Source organism: Galeopterus variegatus, unplaced genomic scaffold, assembly GCF_000696425.1.
Source record: "Galeopterus variegatus unplaced genomic scaffold, G_variegatus-3.0.2 Scaffold3364, whole genome shotgun sequence".
Lineage (NCBI taxonomy): Eukaryota > Metazoa > Chordata > Mammalia > Dermoptera > Cynocephalidae > Galeopterus > Galeopterus variegatus.
Window position 1 is genome coordinate 137,893 of NW_007729475.1, and position 24,323 is coordinate 162,215.

At 41.3% G+C, this 24,323-nt stretch overlaps 1 protein-coding gene across 2 annotated transcripts in view; it reads left to right on the top strand.

The window, feature by feature from the left end:
• Nucleotides 1-24,323, top strand: part of SLC37A3 (solute carrier family 37, member 3) — a 37,919-nt gene that overhangs the window by 11,290 nt on the left and 2,306 nt on the right. Inside the window, exons 4-13 of one of the 2 annotated variants that reach the window (XM_008584753.1) lie at nt 2,734-2,817; nt 4,747-4,892; nt 9,239-9,335; nt 11,497-11,581; nt 12,442-12,620; nt 15,110-15,251; nt 16,644-16,745; nt 17,332-17,379; nt 18,372-18,523; nt 23,459-23,524. In XM_008584753.1, coding sequence (XP_008582975.1) covers nt 2,734-2,817; nt 4,747-4,892; nt 9,239-9,335; nt 11,497-11,581; nt 12,442-12,620; nt 15,110-15,251; nt 16,644-16,745; nt 17,332-17,379; nt 18,372-18,523; nt 23,459-23,524 — 1,101 coding nt within the window. The remainder of the gene's footprint in view (nt 1-2,733; nt 2,818-4,746; nt 4,893-9,238; nt 9,336-11,496; nt 11,582-12,441; nt 12,621-15,109; nt 15,252-16,643; nt 16,746-17,331; nt 17,380-18,371; nt 18,524-23,458; nt 23,525-24,323) is intronic. The other variant, XM_008584754.1, reaches the window with a different exon arrangement.

A 24,323-nucleotide genomic window follows, 5' to 3' on the forward strand; every position in this document is an offset into this window, starting at 1 on the left:
TTTTTTTTTTTTTTTTTTTTTTTTTTTTTTTGTTTGTTTTTTTTAGCTCCCACCAATGAGTGAGAACATGTGGAATTTCTTTTTCTCTGCCTGACTCGTTTCACTCAATATTATTCTCTCAAGGTCCATCCATGTTGTTATGATTTTTTTTTTTTTTAAAAAGATGACTGGGAAGGGGATCTTAACCCTTGACTTGTTGTTATCAGCACCACACTCTCCCAAGTGAGCCACAGGCCGGCTGTAGGGGTTGTGATTTTAAGCAGCACGGCTGGGAAGACCTTATGAAGAAGTGGGTATTTGCACAAAGACCTGAGGTAGATTAGTGAGGTCAGTGTGACTGAACAGAGTCATAGCAAAAGTGAGGTCAGGCCACAGGGCTCAGATCGGTGGGGCTTTGGCAAGGCTTTGCCTCGAACCCTGAGTGAGATGGGAGCCACTGGCAGGGTTAGCACAGAGGCGCGACCGGATCTGACTTATGTTTGGACAGGTGCACTTGCTGCTGCAGAAACAGGGAGACGACTTAGGCTGTTCTCATTTGAGGTGAAAGATAACGGTGGCTTGGGTCCAGGGTAGCAGTAAGAGGAGGTGGGGAAAAGTAGCTTTTAGCAGTGCTTTGGAGGTAAAGCCAATAATTTTTTTTCTGATTGAATGTGGAATATAAAAGAGAGGTGTTAGGGACAACTCCGAGGTGGAAATGTCATGGCAGAGTGGAGACTGTGGAAGAGTAGGCTTTGGAATCGCTTCTGGACGTGTTGCATTTGAGTGCATATTATTGCCAGATCCATGAACAGCAGACACTGGTTATGAGTCTGGAGTTCAAGGTACAGGTTCAGGCTGGAAATACAAAAGAGTCCTTAGCACGTAGATGGTTTTTCAGTTGTGAGATTGGATGAAGTGGTCAAGAGAAGAGGTGGAATAGAGGAGAGGTGTGACTGTCTAGAGGTGGGAGCAGGGAGAAATGGGCAAGGAGGCCACAATGGAGTGGTAAGGAAGGAGGGATACCTGAGAGAGTGGCGTCCTGGGAGCCATTCCAAGTCGGCAAGGGTCATTCTATGTCAGGTAGTCTTCTCAGATTGGGCAGCTAGAGTCTCTGGCTGTAGGAACATCTGTAGTGGCTGCCAAATTTGAGCTGTGGGGCTGATGGTGGCAACAGCTGGAGCTGTGGACTGTGGTAGGAGTCTGTCCTTTTCTCCCTGAGCATCTTATTTCCTATTTTAAAATGTGTCCACTTGTGAAAAAGGCTTTTAATTATGTGTCCAGGTGATGTGAAATACCAGATGAAAGTCCCAAAGTAATCTCTACATGGTTACTTAGGTAATTATTAGAATTATCTTCTTCAAAGAGGCAACTTACAGAAACAGTTGGAACAGATCTTAGGTCATTTATTTAGCCTAACTCCTCACCTTGGGCATTTTTTGTACAAAATCCCAATACATAGTCACTGGGCTCTGGCCAGAGCACTCCCAGCAGTGAGATGCTCGCTTCTGTCTGAGCCATCCTGTCCTTTCATGGAGCACTTTAAGAAGCAGTGTGGTTTAATGGAAAGACCAGCCCTGCCTCTATTAACTAGCTCTGGTAAACTTGATTTTGAAATGGAATTTAACCTTTTTTTGTTTAGTTTCCTTATCTATAAAATTACGATGATAATACCTTTCTATGGGATTAAATAGATTTAGGAGATAAAAGATAAGTGCCATGGACAATCAGTGATCCAGTTCTTTATACTGACCTGCAGTTCCTTCTGCAACTTCCAGGCATTTTGCTTTCTGGAGCAACGCAAAGTAAACTGGTTCCCTAATTTGAAACAGCCTGAGAGATTTTCCTTGTCCCCTTTATTATATGTGGCATATGACCGTGCAAGTGGTTGCTGTAGAATACTGAATTTACATTAATGCTTACGTGATCCTCTTCTGAAGAAGTGAAAACTTGACAGGAATGAGGGAGAAACCGTTATTATGGCATTTTATCATCAAAATTTTCTCTAATATAGAGATAGTCAATTTATTAGACATACTTGGTCCTATCTGGATTTAGGTTTTAAATCAAGACATCTATTCATTTTATTTTTTTTATGGAAGAAACCTAAAGTGTGTTGCCCTTGAGGTCTTCCTTTTCAGCATTTCAATTCCTGCCACTGAGTGGGATGACAGCAGAAGGCAGAACAGTGGTACCTATCTTCACGTGGTTACTGTCTCTGCCTCCCTGCACTCCCTACCTTGTGATGTCATGAAACTCAAGGATCAGATTAAACAGACAACGTGTGTGCCCTAGAAGCTTCTGTCCATTTCTTACGAGGTTGGGAATGAAATGGCAGGACGATGTGGTAACACATCTTAACTCAGAATAACTAAGAGTGGAGTCCCTTTGGGGAAGCTTATAATCAATGTTTGGGAATTAATCTATTCCAGAAAATGAAATATATTTGTGTGCTTGTTTTATTAGAGTTATTCATGTAGTTTTTGTTGTTGTTGTTTTCAGTTAGGGAATTAAGTAGAACCAAAATTTGCCCTGAATTATGGTGTCTTGACGCATAAGGTGTTAGAATATAGTGTGCAGAAGCCCATTGCAATTTCACAAAACATGGTGAAACTCATAGACAACTAGTCTAGGCATGTGAATAAGATTTTATTTTAAATCTCAGTGTTTCATTTGCCTCATTTGCTTTGCAATGCATGTGTCTTTTTTCAGACTGTGTCATTATTAAGAGCTGAAAAATAAATGCTTTATTTTTAGGGTCTTTTCATCAGCGGCATCATTGGGGATCGGCTGAATTTACGATGGGTTCTATCTTTTGGCATGTGCTCTTCTGCATTAGTGGTAAGTTGGAAAGGTATTATTATTATTATTATTATTTTGGTCAAGTGTTTTAGAATCCAAGTGGTCCCTCTGCTTCTTTATGAAGCATAGAAGAGTAAAATTAATCTTCAGTGTTCTAATCCCTTTATGCCTTTTCACTTAGGTGAGACTTTTTAAAGCATGATTCTGATTAGGTCCCTTCCTTGATCCTCAGGCATCAGCAAAGACTAATAACTAGTCTAAATAAATAGCATGGTGTTCAGTGCTCTCTAGAACCTGGTCCCAGCCTGCCTTCACAACCGTGCTTGTCACTCTGCTTCACCTTTGCTCCAGCCAAACCGGACTACTTTCCGTGCCCCCAGCATACCCTGCTCCTTCCTACCACGGTGCTTTTGCTCCTGCTGTCCTTCCTGCCTTGAATAGCTCTCTTTTCAGCTCTCGTAGTCTAACTCACTGTCTCCCTCCAGTCATTGGCCAAATGACACCTCTTTCAGAATGCCTAACTTTACTGATCCTAATCAATCGATCGTGGCTTCTTCTGAGCTCCTGTGCCTATGTTTCTTTGTAAGCACTTGTAATTATCTGCTGCTCAGCCTAGTTACTTCTGCTTCAGTCTTACTTTCCCTGAGAGTGGGAAGCAATGGTGGTTAAGAGCACCGATTCCCTAGACAGGGCAGCCTTCGTTTCCATCCCTCTTCTGCAGTTTCCTAGCTTCTGATTTCTCTGGGCTTCAGCTTCTTCATTTGGAAAAGAAAATGTGCGTATTACTCCATCCTAGGGCTGAAGTGAGGATTATGAGCTTCTATATGTGAGGCATTTAGGACAATGCCTGGCACATGAAGTGCTATGTACATAGGGCAAGATCCATATGTGATTCATCTTCATTTGCTTACTAGCTTCTAGTAAGGAATTTTTGTTGATTGAGTGACACCATAGAGTTTAGTTAGACCCTAATTTATTGTTGTTTTTCAATGTCTGCCATTTGAGTGCAGGAAAATACTTTTTTTCTCTTGAAATTTTATTTTATTTTTTTTCTCTTGAAATTATAGAGATTGAAGCACTTTATTTATTCTCAAGCTACTCACCCACACATATATACATTCTATTTTTAAACCTATATACATACTTTTTTGTTTTATTAAAAATATTTTTTAAAAATTGAAGTATGTACATAAACTCCTCTTTTTCGTGTATAGTTCTGAGTTTCAGCAAACGAATACAGTTGTTGGGCTACTACCCCGCTCCCACCTCCCTCAGCCTCTGGCAGCCACTGACCATTTTTCTGTCCTTCTAGTTTTGCTTTTTCCAGAATGTCTTGTAAGTGGAATCAGACAGTATTCTACATTTTTTTTTTAACTCGTGCCAAGTATTCCCAAAATAGACCTCAAGTGTAAATAAAATGTCCACTTGAGCAAAATGCCTGGAATAAAGCAGCCACTTGATGACAGCTACTAAATGATGCAGCAGATCACAAGGTGGATGGGTTTCCCTTACACTGATGATCCTAGTGGCTGCAGTCATAACAATAGCCCGCACTTACCTGTGCTCTTACCCCAGCAGCGCCTGGGGCTGTTGTCAATGAGTCAATGAGTTTATGAGCGTGGACGAGCTCAGGCTCACAGGAGCCTCCCCGCTGCAGACTTTGGCTTCCTCCCATACACTCAGGCCTGAGGGAGAGGAGATGGAAATAGATGTAAAATGAGGTGTAAAAATGAGGAATGAATTTTGTATAGTTGAAGATGCAAGTGGGGGGATGATCGTATAGTGACTTTTATGTCGCTTGACGTCTTTGCCTGTCTGGCTGGTGCTGGTTCTGAGCAGGAGCAGCTGTTTGAGTATGTTCTTCACGTGGTCTCTTTACTCTGAAAGTTAAGCACTGTGGGCAGTTGCGTATGCTAGAAGTGTCCATGTGGATGTCACATGTCCCTTTTTGTTTCCTTCATCTCGAAGGTGTTTGTCTTTGGCACTGTGACAGAATGGCTGCACTTCTACAACAAATGGCTGTACTGCTGCCTGTGGATTGTGAACGGCCTGCTGCAGTCCACTGGGTGGCCCTGCGTGGTAGCTGTCATGGGCAACTGGTTTGGGAAAGCTGGGTATGCCACTTCCTTCCTCTTTGATTTTTCCGTTTATGTGGTTTTCATGTTGGATTATTTAGACTTGTCAGAGCCAATTAACTTGATGCCTTAGACACTATGCACATCTTTCCTCTATTTTAGAAAGTCAGAATAGTTCAGGGAGAGAAGGATTCACATCAGAGTATATTGGAAATCCTGTGAACCTTAGAGCTGAGACATTTTGTGAGACTCTGTGACCTTCTAAGTTAAAGATAAGGAAACTGAGGCCAAAAGTTATCTGTGTGACTTGCCTTAAGGTCATATAACAAGGGTTGTAATAAGATTCTGATAAAGAATGCCAAAATTTGGGGCTTAGTTAAATGGGACATTTTCCCTGCTAAACCTTCAGGTAGTTGTTAGATTATATTTGACTTTGTGTGTGTGGTGTGCGCCATGGGATAAAGATAGGTGTCTACTAAAGTACTGTCTAGGCCACCCAGGAAGTAGAGCCATAGTTACTTTATAGGATGGAAAACAAGTGGAAATAACCAAAAACTTTGCTTTGTTTATTGTTGTGACGCTATGATTTCAGGAATATTAGGAATTTGGATTTTCATCATTTTTCCTAGGTATTTATGTATTGTCAGATGCATGTTTATCTCATCTATGTCTCTGTCTTTTTTGTATGATTGCTCTTTTATGTGGGGACCAGTGTATGCAGCAGACATTATCCACCCACAGTAGTGATCAGTGTGTGCTCTGGCTGGCTCCTCTGTTTTCCAGCTTCCCCAGTTTCATAATGGGAGTTAACTTGCTCATTTGATCTATAATGTTGTGAAAGTTCCCCTATAAAATGTCTTGTGGTTTGAATAAGCACCTCTTAATCAGACTGCTCTGTATATGTCATTGTGTTAGTGATTTCTATTTCGTTCGTACTCTAGCGCCACTGTTTTAACACAATTGCATTGTGAAAGGCGTTTCCCTGTGGAACTCTAGTTTTCTTTTGTAGCAGGTGATGCTGCCTGCTCATGTGCTGTTTTATTTTTTATTAAGATTTTTAAGGTAGTGCTGGCCGGTTAGTTCAGTTGGTTAGCGCACAGTGTTATAACACCAAGGTCAAGGGTTTGGATCCCTGTACCAGCCAGCTACCAAAAAAAAAAAAAAAAATTTTTTTTTTTTTTTTTTTTTTGTCCTTTTTGAGACCAGCCGCACCATGCTCAGCCAGTGAGCACACTGGCCATCCGTAATAACTTCGTATAGCATACATTATACGAAGTTATACGATTTTTGTCCTTTTTGAGACCAGCCGCACCATGCTCAGCCAGTGAGCACACTGGCCATCCCTATATAGGATCTGAACCTGCGGCGGGAGCGCTGCTGCACTCCCAGCGCCGCACTCTCCCGAGTACGCCACAGGCTCGGCCCAAAAAAAAGATTTTTAAGTGATGTTTTTTTATTCATGATTTTAAAAAAATCATACAAAGGATATTTGTTTATTATAAACAAATCAGAAAATGTAAATGAACAAAGAAAACTAAAGGTTAAACCAACTGAAATCCTATTACCCAATGATAATTACTAGTTTTAACATGTATCATTCTGAGAGAATTGTTTTCTAAGCTTTTATAAATTGGATGACACTGGGTCTTTGATAGTGACTAAACAATCTGACCACTTCATTATTTCTGTGGATCAGTCATAAAGAAAAAAAAGTCAAGAAAACCATTACAGTTTAATTTTGAAGTAAGGCAATTTATCTTTATTTTATTTTTGCAGCTGGCCTGTGTGGGGATCCGAACCCTTGACCTTGGTGTTATAAGGCTGCGCTCCAACCATCCAAGCTAACCAGCCAGCCCTGCAATTTGTTTTTAAACAAGTAACACTAGTGAGAGAGATTGAAAGTGCATTGCTGTGGACACTGTGACTTCCAGTGAAACATAACAATAACCCACAGTCCACTAAAACTATGACAGCTTAAAGTTACTGTAAGCCAATTTCTTCTCAAATCATGTCTTTGGTCTGTCCATGTCATTCAGATCCTAAGCTTCTTCCTGTTCCCTCCATGAGCCTCTTGATAGGCTTTAATATTTTATAATATTGGGGCATTTTAGAACTGAAGAGGAATATAGAGACTGTCTAGCCTCAAATATTTGTTTACCAGGTGAGAAAAGTTGGGGCCCAGAGAAATTAAGTGCTCTCCTGAGGACATTGCCCCTAACTAGCTACTACTGTGGATGAGTCATGTCACTGCTCTTGGGTGTCAGGGTCATAGTTTTTTAAAACGAATTTAGACTAGGTAATAATAATGCTTCTGTTTCTATAGCATGAAGCCCTTTCATCTGTATGATTGCATGCAGTCTGTTGAGGAGCACAGTTCTCCCAGATTAGAACCCTGAGTCTCAGCTCATGGCTTACGTGTGATTACACAGCCGGTGGCAGCAGAGCTCAGACTTTCGAGGACTATTTTTTACCGTATAGCACTGTCTTTGTTTATTTCTAAAATTCCTTCTGTCTCAGTGAGGTTAGGAAAATGCTTAAAGAGCTACAAAATGTAGATCTAACTCAGTGTATTATTATAGGTATCAAATAGAATAAAACACAAATTTGAATTTAAAAAAAATGAACTTTTCTTAAATCCTTTTTCTTTCAACAGCACTACTGTTATTGCCTATATTCAAAACTAATCATTTCTCTCCAGGATGATTGCAATAGCTAGCTTCCCTTCCACCAGGCTCTTTCTCTGCCCATCATTCTTTATTTAAATTCTAACGACTTTATTGAGGTGTACATTATTGTGCTTATGCTGTACATGTTTAAAATGTACAAATTGATGTGATCTGGCCTGTGTACTCTTGTAAAACCATGTGCACAATTAACATAATGAACATGTCCGTCACCCCCAGGAGTTTCCCCATGCCCGCTGGTCATTTCTCCTCTCCCCATTTCCTCCTGCCATGTCCAGGCAACCACTGATCTGCTTTGTCACTTTAGATTAATTTGAGTTTTCTAAGATTTTATATAAATGGAATTATACAGTATGTGTTCTATTTTTGTCTTTCATTCAGCATAGAGATTTATTCACAGGGTTTGTGTACAAATCCCCATATGGACATATGTTTTCACTTCTCTTGGGTAAATAGTTAGGAGTAGATTAAGAGTCTCATGCTCTACCGACTGAGCTAGCCGGGCATCTGCGGATAGTTAGGAGTAGAATGGCTGGATCATATGGCAGGTGTGTTCACCTTTTTAAGAAACTGGCAGTCTCTTCCAAAGTGGTCGTACCACTTTACATTCCCAGCAGCAGGGTGTAAGAGTGCCAGTTGCTTTACATCCTGCCAACACTCAGTGTGCTCCATCTTTTTTGATTTTAGCCATTCTAATAGGTGTTTAGTTAATAGCTCACTGTGATTTTAATTTGCATTTCTCTAATGTCTAATGATGTTGAGCATCTTTTCATGCACTTGTTTGTGTCATATATTTTTTTGTGAAGTACCTGTTAAAATCTTTTGCCCCCTTTTTCTTTCTTTTTTTTTTTTTTCCTTTTTGTCTTTTTTCGTGACCAGCAACAGATCGCAACCCTCAGTGTCGCGCCCGTACCGGACCGGGACCGGCAACGGGATTGCAACCCTCGGTGTTGCGCCCGCACCTCGCTCAGCCAGTGCGTGGCCGGTCTGTATGTGGGATCCGAACCCTCGGCGGGAGCGCCACTGTGCGCCCAAGCGGCACACTGTAGCAGTGCGCCACTGGGCTGGCCCATTTTGCCCCCTTTTTCTTTCTTTTTTTTTTTCCTTTTTGTCTTTTTTCGTGACCAGCAACAGATCGCACCCCTCAGTGTCGCGCCCGTACCGGACCGGGACCGGCAACGGGATTGCAACCCTCGGTGTTGCGCCCGCACCTCGCTCAGCCAGTGCGTGGCCGGTCTGTATGTGGGATCCGAACCCTCGGCGGGAGCGCCACTGTGCTCCCAAGCGGCACACTGTAGCAGTGCGCCACTGGGCTGGCCCATTTTGCCCCCTTTTTCAGAACCTTTTTATTTTGAGATGATTGTAGATTCATGCTCTTGAACATTCTGTTGCATTGTCTGTTTTCTTATTATTGAGTTTTGAGAGCTCCTTGTATTTCAGTACACATCTTTTATCAGATAAGTGATATGTAAGTATTTTCTCCCAATTTGTTCCTTGTCTTAATTCTCCTAGTGGTGTCTTCTGGCAAGTCCCAAATTGAAGTTTAATGTAATAAAATCGTAAAGTTGGAAGAGATCTGATGTTTTGGCATTTTGGTGTATTTGAAAACATTTTAAAATAGAGTATTTATTCTTTGTAATGTGAACCTTCAGAGTTCTGTCTGATTCTATTTTCTTCTGTCTTCCACTTTCTGGATCTTAGACGAGGAGTTGTTTTTGGTCTCTGGAGTGCCTGTGCTTCAGTGGGCAATATTTTGGGAGCGTGCCTAGCTTCTTCTGTACTGCAGTATGGTTATGAGGTGGGTATTTTTTCTAGACTTTTCATGTATGTGTGTATGTATTGTTATTTAATGAAATCATACCTTGGTCATTTACTACCTACAACTGTATCGGGGCAGGGTAAGGCTTGTTTTGAAAGTGGAAAAACTTCTGATAAATTCAAACACATAAAAAATTATTTATGGCAAAAACACCATATGAGAGTCTAAAGACAAATAACTAATTGAGAAAAAGTATTTGCAACTCATGTTACAGATAAAGGGCAAGGCTAATCTCCCTAATCTGTAAAGAGTACCCACAAATTGGTAAGGTAAAGACCAACAACGCACAGAAAGAAAGGTAAAGGATTTGAATGTGTTGTTCATGGAAATGAAACAGAAATGGCTTGGAAATGAATGAAAAGATACTTAGCTTCACTCATAGCTTATTCATTCATTCAATAAATATTTAATTTCCTCTGTGTGCCCTTAGGCACCAGAGAATAAAGCATTGGCTAAAAGAGACAAAAATCTCTCTCATGGAGCTTAGGTGTTAGTTGGTGGAGAAATGCAAATTTAAAAAAAAGAAAAGAAAACCACACTGTATACTTATTAGATTGGTAAAAATCTAAAAGTTTGATAACATATTATGTTTGTGAGGGACTGAAGAAATAGGCATTGCAGTTGAGAGGGTAAATAACACCTCAATGGGTCAATTTGACAATGTCTATCGAAATTACAACTGTTCTGACTGAGCAGGTTCATCTTCCAGAATTAAACACACATGTGAATTACCTAAACATGTAGAAAGCGATCTCTCTACAAGGTTCTTTATTTCAGCATTGTTTGTAATAGCCAATGATTGAAAATCAATGCCAACCAATAGAGAAATAGTTACACTGTGATACACCTGTTCAAAGGCGTGCACTCTGTGCTACTAGAGACCAGCTCACTGGAAAGATCTCACAGGAGTGTTAAGTGAAGAATGCAGTGGTGCAAAGCCATGTGTGTTGAATGATCCATTTGTGTAAAAGGGAAGAATGAAAGAGGATGTATTTGTATGAGCTTGTATGTTTCTAAAACAATCTCTGGACAGTAAAAATTAAATAACAGTAATGGTTATATGCTGGGAAAATTGAGAATTGTGAGTGGATGGGGAAGGGGTGGGAGGGAAAGTTTTCACCGTACATCTTACTTTTTGTTGCTTGAGTCATGTGAATGAATGTATTGCCTACTCAAAAACTGAAATAACTAAAAGTAAGTACTTTAAAAAAGTAAATAAATTTTAAACAGCTCACCAAGAATTTTGGTCTAGCTGTGGTCAATGAGAAGTCCTTCCTTAATTCATGGTCACTTTTATTCTAGGCTTCTTAGCTTCACACCTGGATTGTACTAATTGGTTCAGTTGGGTATTTCAATTCACCCTCGGTGCTGCTCCCAGATTTGACTTCTGGAAACACTTAATTTTGTCACTCATTTGTTTCAAAATTCAGACTCTCTGCATCAGGCTCCGTTCTCTGTTAAATAAAATTCAGCTGTGCAGGCTGGCGGTTGAGAGTCTTTAATCTTGATACCACCTTTCTGAGTCAGTTTTATTCCCTATTATGTCCTAGCCGAAGCCCTCTCCTTCAGCCGTGCAGTGAGGTTTCTATTTCATTCCCGCCCTGTGCCTTTGCTTACGTTGTGCCTGGAAAGAGGGGCAGTTGCTTTGATTTTCAGCTTTTCCCTGAGACATTGGCTGCTTAAGCCTCTCAGCTGTTTCCTTCTTCTGAATTCCTATGCATGTTTCTTACTAGGACTGGTCCTTCTTATCTATTCAGCTACATTTTGCCTTACAAGAGTGTTTGTCTATTGTTTGATCCCCTCAACTGATACATCTTTGAGGGCACATACTGTGTCTTTTGTGGGAGGCACTGTAATGCAAAGAACAATATTTTCGGAGCCAGTCCTGATATCACAGTCATAATAGTGCCACTTAGCATCCACGGGGCCTTCATTAGCTTCTCTGCGCCTTGGAGCTTCGCTGGGAAATTGGATGAGAAAGCAAAGTAGACCTTCGCACGGTGCCTGGTGCAGTGGGAGCTCTCGCTGCCCAGTCTCCCTGTCCCTCGTGCCACTACCTCCCACTCGTGTGCCTTTAATGACTGTGCCTACGGTGGCTGTTCCCTGATGTGCAAGAACCACCTTTCTCCTTCTCCTCCAGTATGCCTTTCTGGTGACGGCGTCTGTGCAGTTTGCTGGTGGGATCGTCATCTTCTTTGGACTCCTGGTGTCACCAGAAGAAATTGGTGAGGCGAATCTGTCTCTTCTATCTGGAATGTATTACTGTTATGTGTTATGGGCAAAGGGAAATCTGAGGCCAGGAAATGGAGTCTCTCTTTTCTTAGGACAGCTGTGAGTTCCTTTCCATGAATAAAGGAGCAGTACTGCTGTCAGTGTCCTGTCAACATTACAGCCACCCTGGCACCGTTGCATGTGTTTGAGGGGAGTGATGCACACCTGTCAGAGGTACAGGAGAAACTTAGCATTTACAAATGATGTTTATAATTGAGACTCTGGCTAGGAATTAGCATGGTTGTGTTTCTTATCAAACTTCTTGAAACAGATTTCTTTTCCTTCATAAAAATGATTGTTTGAGGGCCGGCCCGGTGGCGCACTGCGCTAGTGCGCCGCTTGGGAAGTGCAGCAGCGCTCCCGCCGAGGGTTCGGATCCCACATACAGACCGGTTCCCGCTCACTGGCTGAGCGAGGCATGGGGGCAACACCGAGGGTTGCGATCCCGTTGCCGGTCCCGGTCCGGTACGGGGGCGACACTGAGGGTTGCTATCCGTTGCCGGACACGGAAAAAAGACAAAAAAAAAAAAAATGATTGTTTGATACCTACCTATAGTTAAATACAGAACATGTACAAGCAAAACCACAGAAGCAAAGAGATTTATAATTCTTCTGGTTTTTGAGTATTATTAAATAGACTGTAAGACCTTAATTGACCTCAGTTGCCCTTGGTCTCTGAATCTGAATTGCTTCTTCTGTAAATGTAAATAAAAATAACATCGACCCCATAAGTAGTGGTATCTGCAATGCCCTTAGCACAATGCCAGGCACATAGTAGGTACTCTATAAATGGTAGCTGTTATTGTTGTTTTAGGTCTCTCAGGTATTGAGGCAGAAGAAAATTCTGAAGAAGACTCACACCGGCCGTTAATTAATGGTGCCGAAAATGAAGATGAATATGAGCCTAATTATTCAGTCCAAGAAGACAATGCTGTTACCCAAGTCAAGGCCATCAGCTTCTATCAGGCTTGCTGCCTTCCTGGAGTCATGCTGGTGAGGACCGTTCAGATCTCCCAGCACAGCCAGTGAGATACAGCCCCTGATCTTTTCTCTGCCTGGGATAAAGCTTCTTTGAGTATTTAGCTTCTCTTCCATGCTTTATTATAGGAATATATGTTCGGAGGTATATTGTATAGTGCCCCTCAGCTTATCTGATATCTAATGGAGGGGTTGGCAAACCTTTTCCTTGAAGAGCCAGAGAGTAAATTTTTGGCTTTGGGGGAACCGTATAATCTCTGCCACAACTACTCAACTCCGTAGAGCAGAAGAAGCTATAGCCAGCATGGGACTGGTGGGTATGACCAGACCATGAGCCCTGGTTTGCTGGCCCCAATGTAGCATATGACTAAGAAGGCAAAATTGCTATTTTTAAATACATATTTTTGGCCTGTTGAAGTATTACAGAATTAGATATATTCCAAGAAGGGTTTTGAATGGTTCATCAAGTTTGCCTTATTTGCCTACATTGTAATTATTCCAAGAAAAAAAAAAAAAAAAAAAAAAACGCCCTTTTTTTAAAAAGGTCTAGCTCAGAGTACTCCGCAGTATTTCTTGGTAATGCATTCCAGTGTTTCCACAACCTTTGCAGTCAGGAAAACTTTCTAACATCTAAACTAAATCCCTTCTGCTGCAGTTTTTCTGTCTTGATGTTTCGGGCGCTGTAGCACTGGAGTGGAAGTTAAGAGGCCTAGGTTATGTTTCCAGCTTACCCACTAACTTTCTGTGAGACCTGGGGTAAGTCACTCAACCATCCTTGTGTCTCAGTTCCCTTTCCGTGGAATAGAAGTTGTACCAGTCTTCCCTGGGGTCTGTAACATTGGGTTACTGGGTTGTGAACAGGCACCTGTTTTTATTTTTTCATTTTTTAATGGTGCTTTATGAATGTCATCCCCCAGGTAGGTTCAAAGTTTATAGGCCATCTTATATCATACTTAGAAATTTTCTTCTGCCAATATCCCCAAGCTAAGAGAACTAACATTTCGAATAGTTAGTTAAATGAGTTAAAATGTAAGTGTAATTTTCCACAAGTCTTTAACCCAATATTAACCCTTATATTAACCAAATAATATAAGGGAAATGCAGGTACCTCGAGGCCTGTTCTTATGCTAATGATCATTATCTTTTAACTAGTTATTAAAATATCGCACTGGTAATAGTTTAACTTTTGAGACTGAACTTGGTTGTGACTAAATTTGGAAGTCTCGCTGTGCCTCCGCACCTCACATGCTGTTGTTCTCTGACATGGGCAGGAGTGTAAGGAAATCTAGTAACTTAATTCCTTTGTCTTTGTAACAGGCTGTCTGGACAAAATGCACTCGTGATTGGGATTTGGCTCTCTAGGGGGTGGCGGTTGCCCTGTCAGGGAAGCTGTTTTAAAACAAGAGATACCTAGGGAGTAACTGGCAGCTCCCGGGAAAGGAATATGCTAGCCAGACACCCTTTGAAGTCAGCCCCTCTGTTCCTCCCCTTCTTTCTTTGATGCTAGAAGTCAGGATTTCCTGGTAATAGTGTGTTGAAAATAGGAATCTCAGCCCCACCACCATCTTCAGGCAGATGCAACTTTTTTCCCTCAAAGGAGAACTACAAGGCCAATGACGACTATGTTTTTTCGTTTTTTTTTTTTTTTCCTTTTTGTCTTTTTTCGTGACCGGCAATGGATCGCAACCCTCAGTGTCGCGCCTGTACCGGACCGGGACTGGCTACGGGATCGCAACCCTCGGTGTTGCTCCCGCACCTCGCTCAGCCAGTGAGCGGGAACCGGTCTGTATGTGGGATCCGAACCCTCGGCGGGAGCGCCTCCGCACTTCCCAAGCGGCTCACTGTAGCAGTGTGCCACCGGCCGGCCCTGTTTTTTCGTTTTTGACTCACCGGAGATGCTCTGGTCTTTTCCACCGGATGTGGGAATACAGGGCTTTTAGAAACTCTAATGTGAAAGTAATTTTAATGTTGAGGCTTTTTTTTAAGACCTTGAAACTATGGTTTAGTCACATTGCTCTCCGTTGTTTACAGTATTAACTTTGCAGGAAGTAGAATGACCAGCAAAGTTTGGCTGCTTGCAGTGAAAGCCGTGATGGTTACTGGATTTATTTGCCTGTGGTTAATGCGTGTTAGTGGCATGAATACCATTTATCTTTGTCTGAGTAAAGAAATATGAGTGTGTGCCCTGCATTCTGGTTCAAAACACTGGTTTGCTTCTACCAGAGAACTGATAGGAGGAGAAACGGGACAGTTAAGAACTAGCTGTATGTATTTTTTATTCCAAAGGCCTGCTGTCCATGCCTGCCTAGAAGCTAATGGGGATAAAGGGAAAAGGGTGACTAGGTAAAGTCAGGCAAATGGAAATTTGTAAAGATGTTTATTTAAAAAAATCAGATACTATTCATCCCAAACTCCTTTGTTTTCATTTTTAATTACATGAAAAAGTGTGGCCATGCATGCCATGCTGTTTGTTTCCTATTAATAGTTAAATGTTTTTCTTGTAGTATTCACTGGCCTATGCCTGCTTGAAGTTGGTGAATTACTCCTTCTTCTTCTGGTTGCCCTTTTATCTGAGTAACAACTTCAGATGGAAGGAGGCTGAAGCTGACAAGCTGTCCATTTGGTACGATGTTGGAGGAATCATAGGTATGCCATGATGCATCTTTTTCCGTAATAAAGTTAGTCACTAATCATCTTTCACTGGGTTATGAAATCTGGCCTCATTTAAAGTTTTATTACTTATTTCACAGCCATTTCCTTAAACTGTCTTACTAGTAAACAGCCAAACTCTTTAAGGAAGAAAAAAAGGTTCATAGAAAGGAAGACCCAGCCTAAGTCAGGGCTATGATTTATAGGCTCTTTTTTCTCAGTCCTTTGTTGATGGACCAGTTCTTTTGTCTTGGGAAGCACACATGAATCTCTTTAAATGTAACCCTTTTGTCTACCATTTAGTGATATCTTAGCTCTAAAGCTAATTGTAATGTCAAAGATTGAAGTCAGAATGTGAATATATTCATTTTGTCTACCTCCCACCTTCCCCACCACCCCTGGCCAAAGAAGGAGAAATAATACCTTAGTGTGTAAACTGTCAGATCATAGAGTTAGGAATAACAGCAGGGATTCATTTTTGCTAGTGTTTTGCAATTGCTTCATTGTAAACAGCAGATTTTAATAGTGACCTTTTGTTATAGCCAGAAGTATGAACAAGGAAGTAATAAACTTTTAAGAGGGATGAATAGAAAGTATTTTAGTGGGTATTACTTATATGGCTATGGGAAAACCTTTATATCCTTTCTATAATGTTTACATTTAGAATTGTGTTAAGACTGAGTTGCCCTGAGTACTTGAAAGCCCACAGTATGTACTATTAATGTATTTGAACTTGACTGCCCTTATTCTTAGATCCAGAGCCAAAAGGGAGGTTGCCACCTTTAGACCTCAGCATACTTGTGTCCTCTGAAATTAAAATTGCCTAGGTGCCTGCTGTCTGACAGGATATACCAGATATCGCATGGCCCATAGAACTCCAAATAGCAGTATATCTAAATATGACAGTGCTGCCTGCAAGATTCACATCACCTCTTTTTAAACATCCTGACCTATTAGTTATTACCAAACCATAATTGCTGCATTTAGTTTCAGTGAATATTTATTGGCTGCTACTAATAGCCTGTGAGGCACGATCCTTAACTAATCATCCTTTAAATTAAAAAGTAGAAAAATCAGGAAAAGAATTCACAGCTTGTTTTTGTAGAGGAAACAGTAAGGATAATGGATGGTTTGGTGATTTTTCCTTTCTTCTTCTTTTGCTGTCTGATTTGTGGTGTCCTGTCGCCATCAGCCTTCATGGCAATTTAACAGTCAGTCCATTTTCCTAAAAGGAAATTATGTAGGAAATGTTTTGGGAGAGTCAGCCATCTTTTTGGACAGACCAGTGTAACGATCCTGATAGAATAAAGGGTATATGGGGAGCGCTCCCCAGGTAACTGAGCTAAATTCGACATGATTTTGATTGTGATATACTCTTTGTGCTTGAAGGTGGAACTTTGCAAGGCTTCATCTCTGACATATTACAGAAGAGAGCACCAGTTTTGGCTCTAAGTCTGCTTCTGGCGATTGGTTCCCTTGTTGGGTATAGTCGTGAGTATTCCTTTGCAATGACATTGTTTTCCTGATCTATTAGGGATAAGCCATTTTGCCTAGAGTCAGCGATCAGCCCTACAGACAGCTACAAGGCAAGACAGGCCACCTTTGTATTGTCCTGTGAATGCCTGGGAAAACTGTCATCACACGGTTTTATTTGTGTTGGAAGGAAACTGGCATCTCTTCTGCTTTGTTGATTTGTTTAAAAGTTCGCTTGGGAGTCTATATGCTTTGTTTGAGGGGAGGCTCCAGAAAGACGGCATGATAGCCAATAAAACAATAAAAAGAGGAAAGGTTTCAAAAGCAGAAAGATGATAATTAGTAGGTTGGGTATATGTCCCTTGAGATGCTGCTGAGATGGGAGTAGAGTTTTCCTTTTGCTTTTAGAAGTCTTATTAGCTTGAACACCAGTGAGAGACAGACATTAAAATAAGAGTTGGGAGAGGCAGTGAAAGAGTATCTCTTTGTTGTCTCTGGGAGTGATTTGTGAGGTCACAGAGATTCAGATCTTTGTGTCCTGTTCTGTGAAGGCACATGTATCTGCTGTTCCAGTCACCGTGGTGGTCCGTGTCTTTCCTTATAGGTTCTCCAAACAATAAGTCCGCTAATGCACTTCTGATGACTATTACAGGTACGGTATCCGGCTCTCTTTCACTGTGCTGTTAGTCTGTAAATCAAAGGGAAAAGGGAAACCGGTTTCTCCCTCAGTTTGAGTAACACTCAAACCTTAATTACAGAGAACTCTAATGGTAAAAGGAAGGACCTCTCCTTTTCCAGATTCTATTTATCTGCTCTTGTGTGACCTCTCCAGCCCCTACTGTGACAGAAGCGGTCCCTACTGACAGATTTTCCTCAAGTTTTGATTGCACCCCAGCTTCTGATAATTAGTTCTGAAAGTGACTTAGGAAGAGACCACACTAGAAAACAATTCACCAGCTTTCAAAAAGTTCAGTATAGCTCATTTTTCCTCCTCTGTTGCATTGGGCAGTATTTCCTCAATTGAACACTAGATGAAATAGTGGGGTGCCATTAGAGGACTATGCTACAGAAAAATTACGTCTTCTTACACTTTACATCATGCTCAGGAGAGTGAGCTGCTTGTACTGCATGGGACACGTGGAGCTGCTTCCGGCAGTGTGACCAGATGCACGTGGGCCAGCTGTGCCTGGGCAGCCTCACCGAGAGCCGTGGCACATAGGCCACTGTACCGTTTCAACAGCTTTTTCCTCGTCTCTGTCTCTTTCACTGTTTGGTTGAATTTGAGCAGTCAAATGCCTGTATGATGCAACTCTGCCATAATAGAATTTGACAAGCTAGTGCAATTAATTATTAATGAATGAACCTCACAGGATTAGAAAGGCTACATGATTCACTAGGTTTTTTTGTATCTTTGGGTTCTGTAAAATATACCAGAGTGTCACATAATTTAAGAAGGGATTTCAGAAAAGTGGGTGCTAACTAGTTTGAAGATGATACTCTCTAGGAGAGTTTCCTATTTTTTTTTTCTGTTTCTTTTCAACATATTAATTAAAATATTGGGATAATATTTTGCCTTATCCAGTAGATTCCTAGTGGTGTTAGGAATTGTGTTTTAAAAAGAACCTGTTCTGTTTATGACTTCAGGATTCTTTATTGGTGGACCTTCTAATATGATTAGCTCTGCTATTTCTGCGGACCTGGGTCGCCAAGAGCTGATCCAGGGGAGCAGTGAGGCTTTGGCGACTGTCACAGGAATTGTTGATGGGACTGGGAGCATTGGAGCAGCCGTGGGCCAGGTGAGAGAATGGGAGAAAAGGTGGGATTTGAACGTTCAGTCTTCCTTCAAAGGTGGAAGAATTTATACCTACTGGCTAGGCCACAGTAGGTGGCACTCTTGTGCTATAGAGTGCTGTACAGAAAACCTTAGGTTTGTAGTCTCTGAGGTCCAGCTGATGTGACCTAATATGGAAGGGCCCTCTACCATTTTTAGTTCCTTCTTTCTATACAGATTCTTCCTATCTGCAGATAAGACAGGTGGATCCTCTTGCCCCACCCACTACCCCCTTCTTCCAGGCTGAACTTGGTACTCTGAGCAGAGGTGGGGGGGGCGTGAGGCATGTGCTTCTCCTTATCCCCACCTGGCATGCAACCCCCCTTTCTTCCTCTCTCCTGTCTCCATGGAATCCATGGCCACCTTTGAGGCAGTTTCTCGGTTTACTACGTGTTCAAAAATCTACAACTGTGTTTCAAAGGGTGATTCATAAATGTCTTGTATCAGAGTCACCTGGGATATACATTCAAGTACAGAATTCTGAGCATACTGCAGATTTGCTGAGTTAGAGCTTGGGGGTCTGTATTTTCAATAAGCCTTCCTGGTCATTCTTACGCAGTCTGATATTTGAGGTCCTCTAAGCTAACGTTGGCCTACTATATGTAGTCAGGACTATTCAAATTGACCTTTTTTGGTTAAATTCAGGCCTTCTCTCAGAAAGGTATCTCTTCTCTGGGACAGTCATGAGGCACCCCTCTCTTAGGGTATACCACTCCAGGTCATGGAGTGTTAATTTTGCAAAAATATGAATTTAGGAATCATCTCTATGGATGAAATAGTTCAACCTGTGGAAGTGGATGAGGTATTTAATGGGGAAAGAGAATATAGGCAGAACCTCAGGCAATGCCCAGTGGTCAGAGAAACAAGAAGCCAGCAGAGTAACATGCAGTCAGGGGAATAGCACTTGAGAAGACATCAGTCAATAAGGTCAGAGATGCAGAGAGGTCAGGAGGAGAACCGAAAGACAAAAGCTCTTAGTTTTGACATTTAGGAGGTTGTTCGTGCTGTTTCGCTTGCTTTGTGGGGGTGGATCCTTGATGTCTGGTTGCTAGTGGTTAATAAGGGAGCAGGCACTGGGGTAGAGTAAGCCATCTCAGTACTTATCACTACCAGCTGGATAGAATATAGTTACTTGCGAATGTCTGTCTCTCCTACGATAACATAAGCTTCATGAGGGTGACATTTTGTTTTCTGTTCTACTGTAGCCCTAGGATTTAGAATGGTGCCTGGCACACAGAAGACATTCAAATATTTGTTGAATGATTATAGAATGAGTGATTGATTTGCTTAGGATATTTGATTATAAGACTGAAGGGTTAAAAAAAAACCAACTTAGCAAAGGTAGGAGAAATTTGTTCACCCAGTCGTGCTCTGAATTCAAAAACTGCTGTTGGCCACCAGTTCAGACATCTTCATATATGGGGTAAAGGGTGACTATATGGGGCATCCTTTTTGGACATTACAGTAAGTTATCCTTCCTCACTAATGTTTTCATTAGTTAAATAGGTGGATTATAATTAGCTTTTCAGGGAGTTTACTTTTATTTGGAATGTCACAACTGCTAGCATTCGGATCCCTAACTGGACCTGGGGTCAGATTAGACTGGGCTTTGTGGTTGGGGGAGCACATCAGGTGCTTTACTCACTCCTCTTCCGTGCTCCCTTTTGAGTGATTTCCTATTGCATGGATGATGAAACCCCAAACTCCATGCCTTACTGTTTAAACTCCATCAGCCTTGTCCTCAGCCACTCCACTAACTCACCCTGAATAACGTGGTTGCCTCCACCTTCCCCTGACTTCCCAAGAAAATAATTAATTGTTTTTTCTTCCTGGTTGCCATGGCAGTTGATACACACGTCTAGTAGAGCACTTGTCACAGTGAATCTCCTCTACTGGTTTATCCGTCTGTCCTTTGTCCTAGACTCTACATTCCTTGGGAAGAACAACTCTGTTTCCTTCATCTTTTGTGTTCCCAATGTTTAGTGCATTTTTGACACGTACTAGGAGCTCAGTAAGATGAAATTGCAGTATCTACCCAAGGAAAATGAGAACAAATGTCTGCATTAAAACTTCTACACAAATGCTTACAGCTGCATTATTCATAACAGCTAAAAAGTAGAAACAACCCAAATGTTCATCAGTTGATGAATGGATAAATAAAATGTGGTAAATCCATACTGTAGAGAACTTATTCAGCAATTAAAAAGGCATGAAGGATTGATAGATGCTACAGCGTGGATGAACTCAAAAGTGTTATGCTAAGTGAATGAAAGAGGCCAGTCACAAAAGACCACATATTGTATATAATTCTGCCCATATAAGATGTCCAGAACAGGCAAATCTATAAGGAAAGAAATTGGATTAGTGGTTGCCTAGGGTTGGGTAGGGCTAAGGAGTGAAAACTAATGAGTACAAGGTTTCTTTTGGGGGTGATGGTAATGTACAACTAGATAATGGTGATGGCTGCACAACTCTGTAGATACACTAAAAACCATTGAGCTGTACATGTTAAATGGGTGAACTTTATGTTACATAAATTAAATATCAATAAAACTGCTTTGAAAAAGATGAAGTTACAGTCAGAGAGTGTGGAAGGCCACTGTGCTTCCTTTAATGGGTGATTAGACCCCTCTTTTTTGCTTTTACATGATGTTATCTAGGCTAAGTCGCTCAATTGTTATGCTTTAATTTTTCCCACTTAAAAATTTCAGTAGTAATGTGATCAGAGAACATGGGTTCCCCTCTCCCATCCGTGGTCATTTGATTTTCAACAAGGGTGCCAAGACCACTCAATAGGAAAGAATGGTCTCTTCAACAAATAGCACTGGGAGGACTGGATATCCACATGCAAAAGGATGAAGTCGGGCCCTTACCTTATACCATGTACAAAAACTAACTCAATGGATCAGAGACTGAACTTTAAGAGCTAAAACTGTAAAACTCTTAGAAGAAAGCATAGGGACAAATCTTTATGATAGATACATACAAATGGCCAGTGAGCACATGGAAAGATTCTCAGCATCCCTAGTCATTAGGGAAATGCAAATCAAAACCACAATGAGATATGACTTTGTACCTACTAGGATGGCTATAATTTAAAAAACAGGAAATAAATGTTGGTAAAGATGTGTAGCCCTACACCACTGGCTGGCATGTAAGATGGTGCAGCTTCTGTGGAAAACACTTTGGTGTTTCTTTTTTTTTTTTTTTTCCTTTTTGTCTTTTTTTCGTGTCCGGCAACGGATCGCAACCCTCAGTGTCGCGCCCGTACCGGACCGGGACCGGCAATGGGATCGCAACCCTCGGTGTTGCGTCCGCACCCGGCTCAGCCAGTGAGCGGGAACTGGTCTGTATGTGGGATCTGAACCCTCGGCGGGAGCGCTGCCACACTCCCAAGAGGCGCACTGTAGCAGTGCGCCACCGGGCCGGCCCACACTTTGGTGCTTCTTTAAGAAAAACATTAAATGTAGAATTACCTTATGACCCAGCAACTCCACTCCTAGGTATATTCCCCAAAGAACTGAAAACAGGGACTCAGATATTTGTACACCAATATTCATAGCTGCGTTATTTACAATAGCCAAAAGGTGGAAACAATTTAAGTGTCCATCAACAAATGAATGGATAAAGGAAATGTGGTCTGTTCATACAGTGGAATACTATTCAGCCGTAAAAAGGAATGGAGCGCCAGTACATGCTACAAGATGGGTAAACCTTGAAAACATGCTAAGTGAAATAAGCCAGACACAAAAGGACAAATACTGTGTGATTCTATTTACATGAAATATTTAGGATAGGCAAATTCATAGAGACAGAAAGTAGGGACTGGCCAAATAGCTCAGCTGGTTAGAGCATGGTGCTGGTAACACTAAGGACAAGGGTCAGGATCTCTGCACCAGCCAGCCGACAAAAAAAAAAAAAAAAAAAATATTAGAGGTTACCAGGGGCTGGGGAGATGGGGCAGTGGGGATGGTGGAAAAATTTTGGAAATAGATAGTGGTGATAATTGTACAACATTGTGGATGTAACTGACACCACTGAACTGTACACTTCCAAGTGGTTAAAATGGCAAATTTTTTTTTTTTTGTCTTTTTCCGTGTCCGGCAACGGATCGCAACCCTCAGTGTCGCCCCCGTACCGGACCGGGGACCGGCAACGGGATCGCAACCCTCGGTGTTGCTCCTGCGCCTCGCTCAGCCAGTGAGCGGGAACCGGTCTGTATGTGGGATCCGAACCTTCGGGCGGGAGCGCCGCTGCGCTTCCCAAGCGGCGCACTATCCAGTGCGCCACCGGGCCGGCCCAAAATGGCAAACTTTTTGTTAGATATATTTTATCATAATAAAAGAAAATGGATTAAATACTATTAGATCCTTTTTCAGTAATTGAAAGTAATAGAAGGATATACTGTAGAATATTAAGGTAGAATAGTAATCCTGTAAGCAAATGGCATAATGGAAAAAATGAGTGGCATTCTTAAAAGACAAACTGTTTTCGAAAACAGTTACATAGTACCTTTCTGTGGAAGAAAGAATGATTAAATGGGAGTGGCTTGAAGATGTTTATCTTCCTCTCTAAATGGCAAAGTGAATACCTGTACTGGCCAGATGCCAAAATAAAAAAACCCAAACTAAATGGCAAAGTGAAAAAAAATAAAACTTCTGAACTTCCATTTTCTATAATGTAGTTTCTGTATTCGGACTCTGCAAGCTTACAAAATGAGGCTATTAATTAAGCTTAAACAGACCATGTATGTGTGGAAGAGCTTTGTCAACTGCAAAACATTATACAAATCCTAACCCACTTCTTATCTTCTAAGATAGACATGTTTAGTCAGTGTACTTTTTAGCTACTTCATTTTATTTATATAATCATATTATATAATTTTTTTTCTTCCTTTTAGTATTTAGTGTCTTTGATCCAGGACAAGCTAGGATGGATGTGGGTTTTCTACTTTTTCATTCTCATGGTAAGTTTATGCCTTTTTTTTTTTCTTAACTTCTCATTTTTCTTATTAATTTAGCTTAAAGCATTTATTTAAGTCATTTCTTGAAACCAGCAAAACTACTCATTGCTTTTAAAGACCCTTTTGTGAAAAGTAACATTTTATTAGTCTAAAAGGCACATTATTTTTTCAAGGAGGAAAAGGGCCCTCGGATTGCCCTTGACCTGAGTCTAATGAGTATTGTCATTTATAATTCCAGAAAAACAAGAGACTTATTTAAAGTATCTCCAACCATTAATCAGTGTACTCTCCTACTCAACTCTCTATCTGCTGAATGCAATCTGGGAATTCTGAAGGAAATTACAATGTACATCAAACAACACAGAGTTAAAAAAGAAACATGGCTATAATTAACACTGTCATGTGTGAAGGTTCTAAAATGATAGTCTCTTGAAGAAATATTTGTTATCTCTTAGACATTCTTGGCTGGGGTTTTGTACTTTCTGGGAAATAGCTAATACAGAATGATGCCTTGTGCTTTTAAAATGTTGCTGTCTGTTGAATAAGCATGTGACATACTCTATCACATTATTGGTGGGACAGTACTCAAGACAGGTCTACTTGAGAGAGTCTGGTGATGGTCTGTCCACCAGGGGATGTGCTCAGTATCCCGTCCTGGAACCCAGGGCATCCTAATTGGGGTCACCCCAAGTCCAGGCAGCTGTGCTCTAACCTTGTCCAGGGAGCCCTGGGATAGTCCATCTCTAGGAATTCCCTGGAGATTCCTTCTCATTGCCTTCTACCTCCTAAAGACTGGGCCATG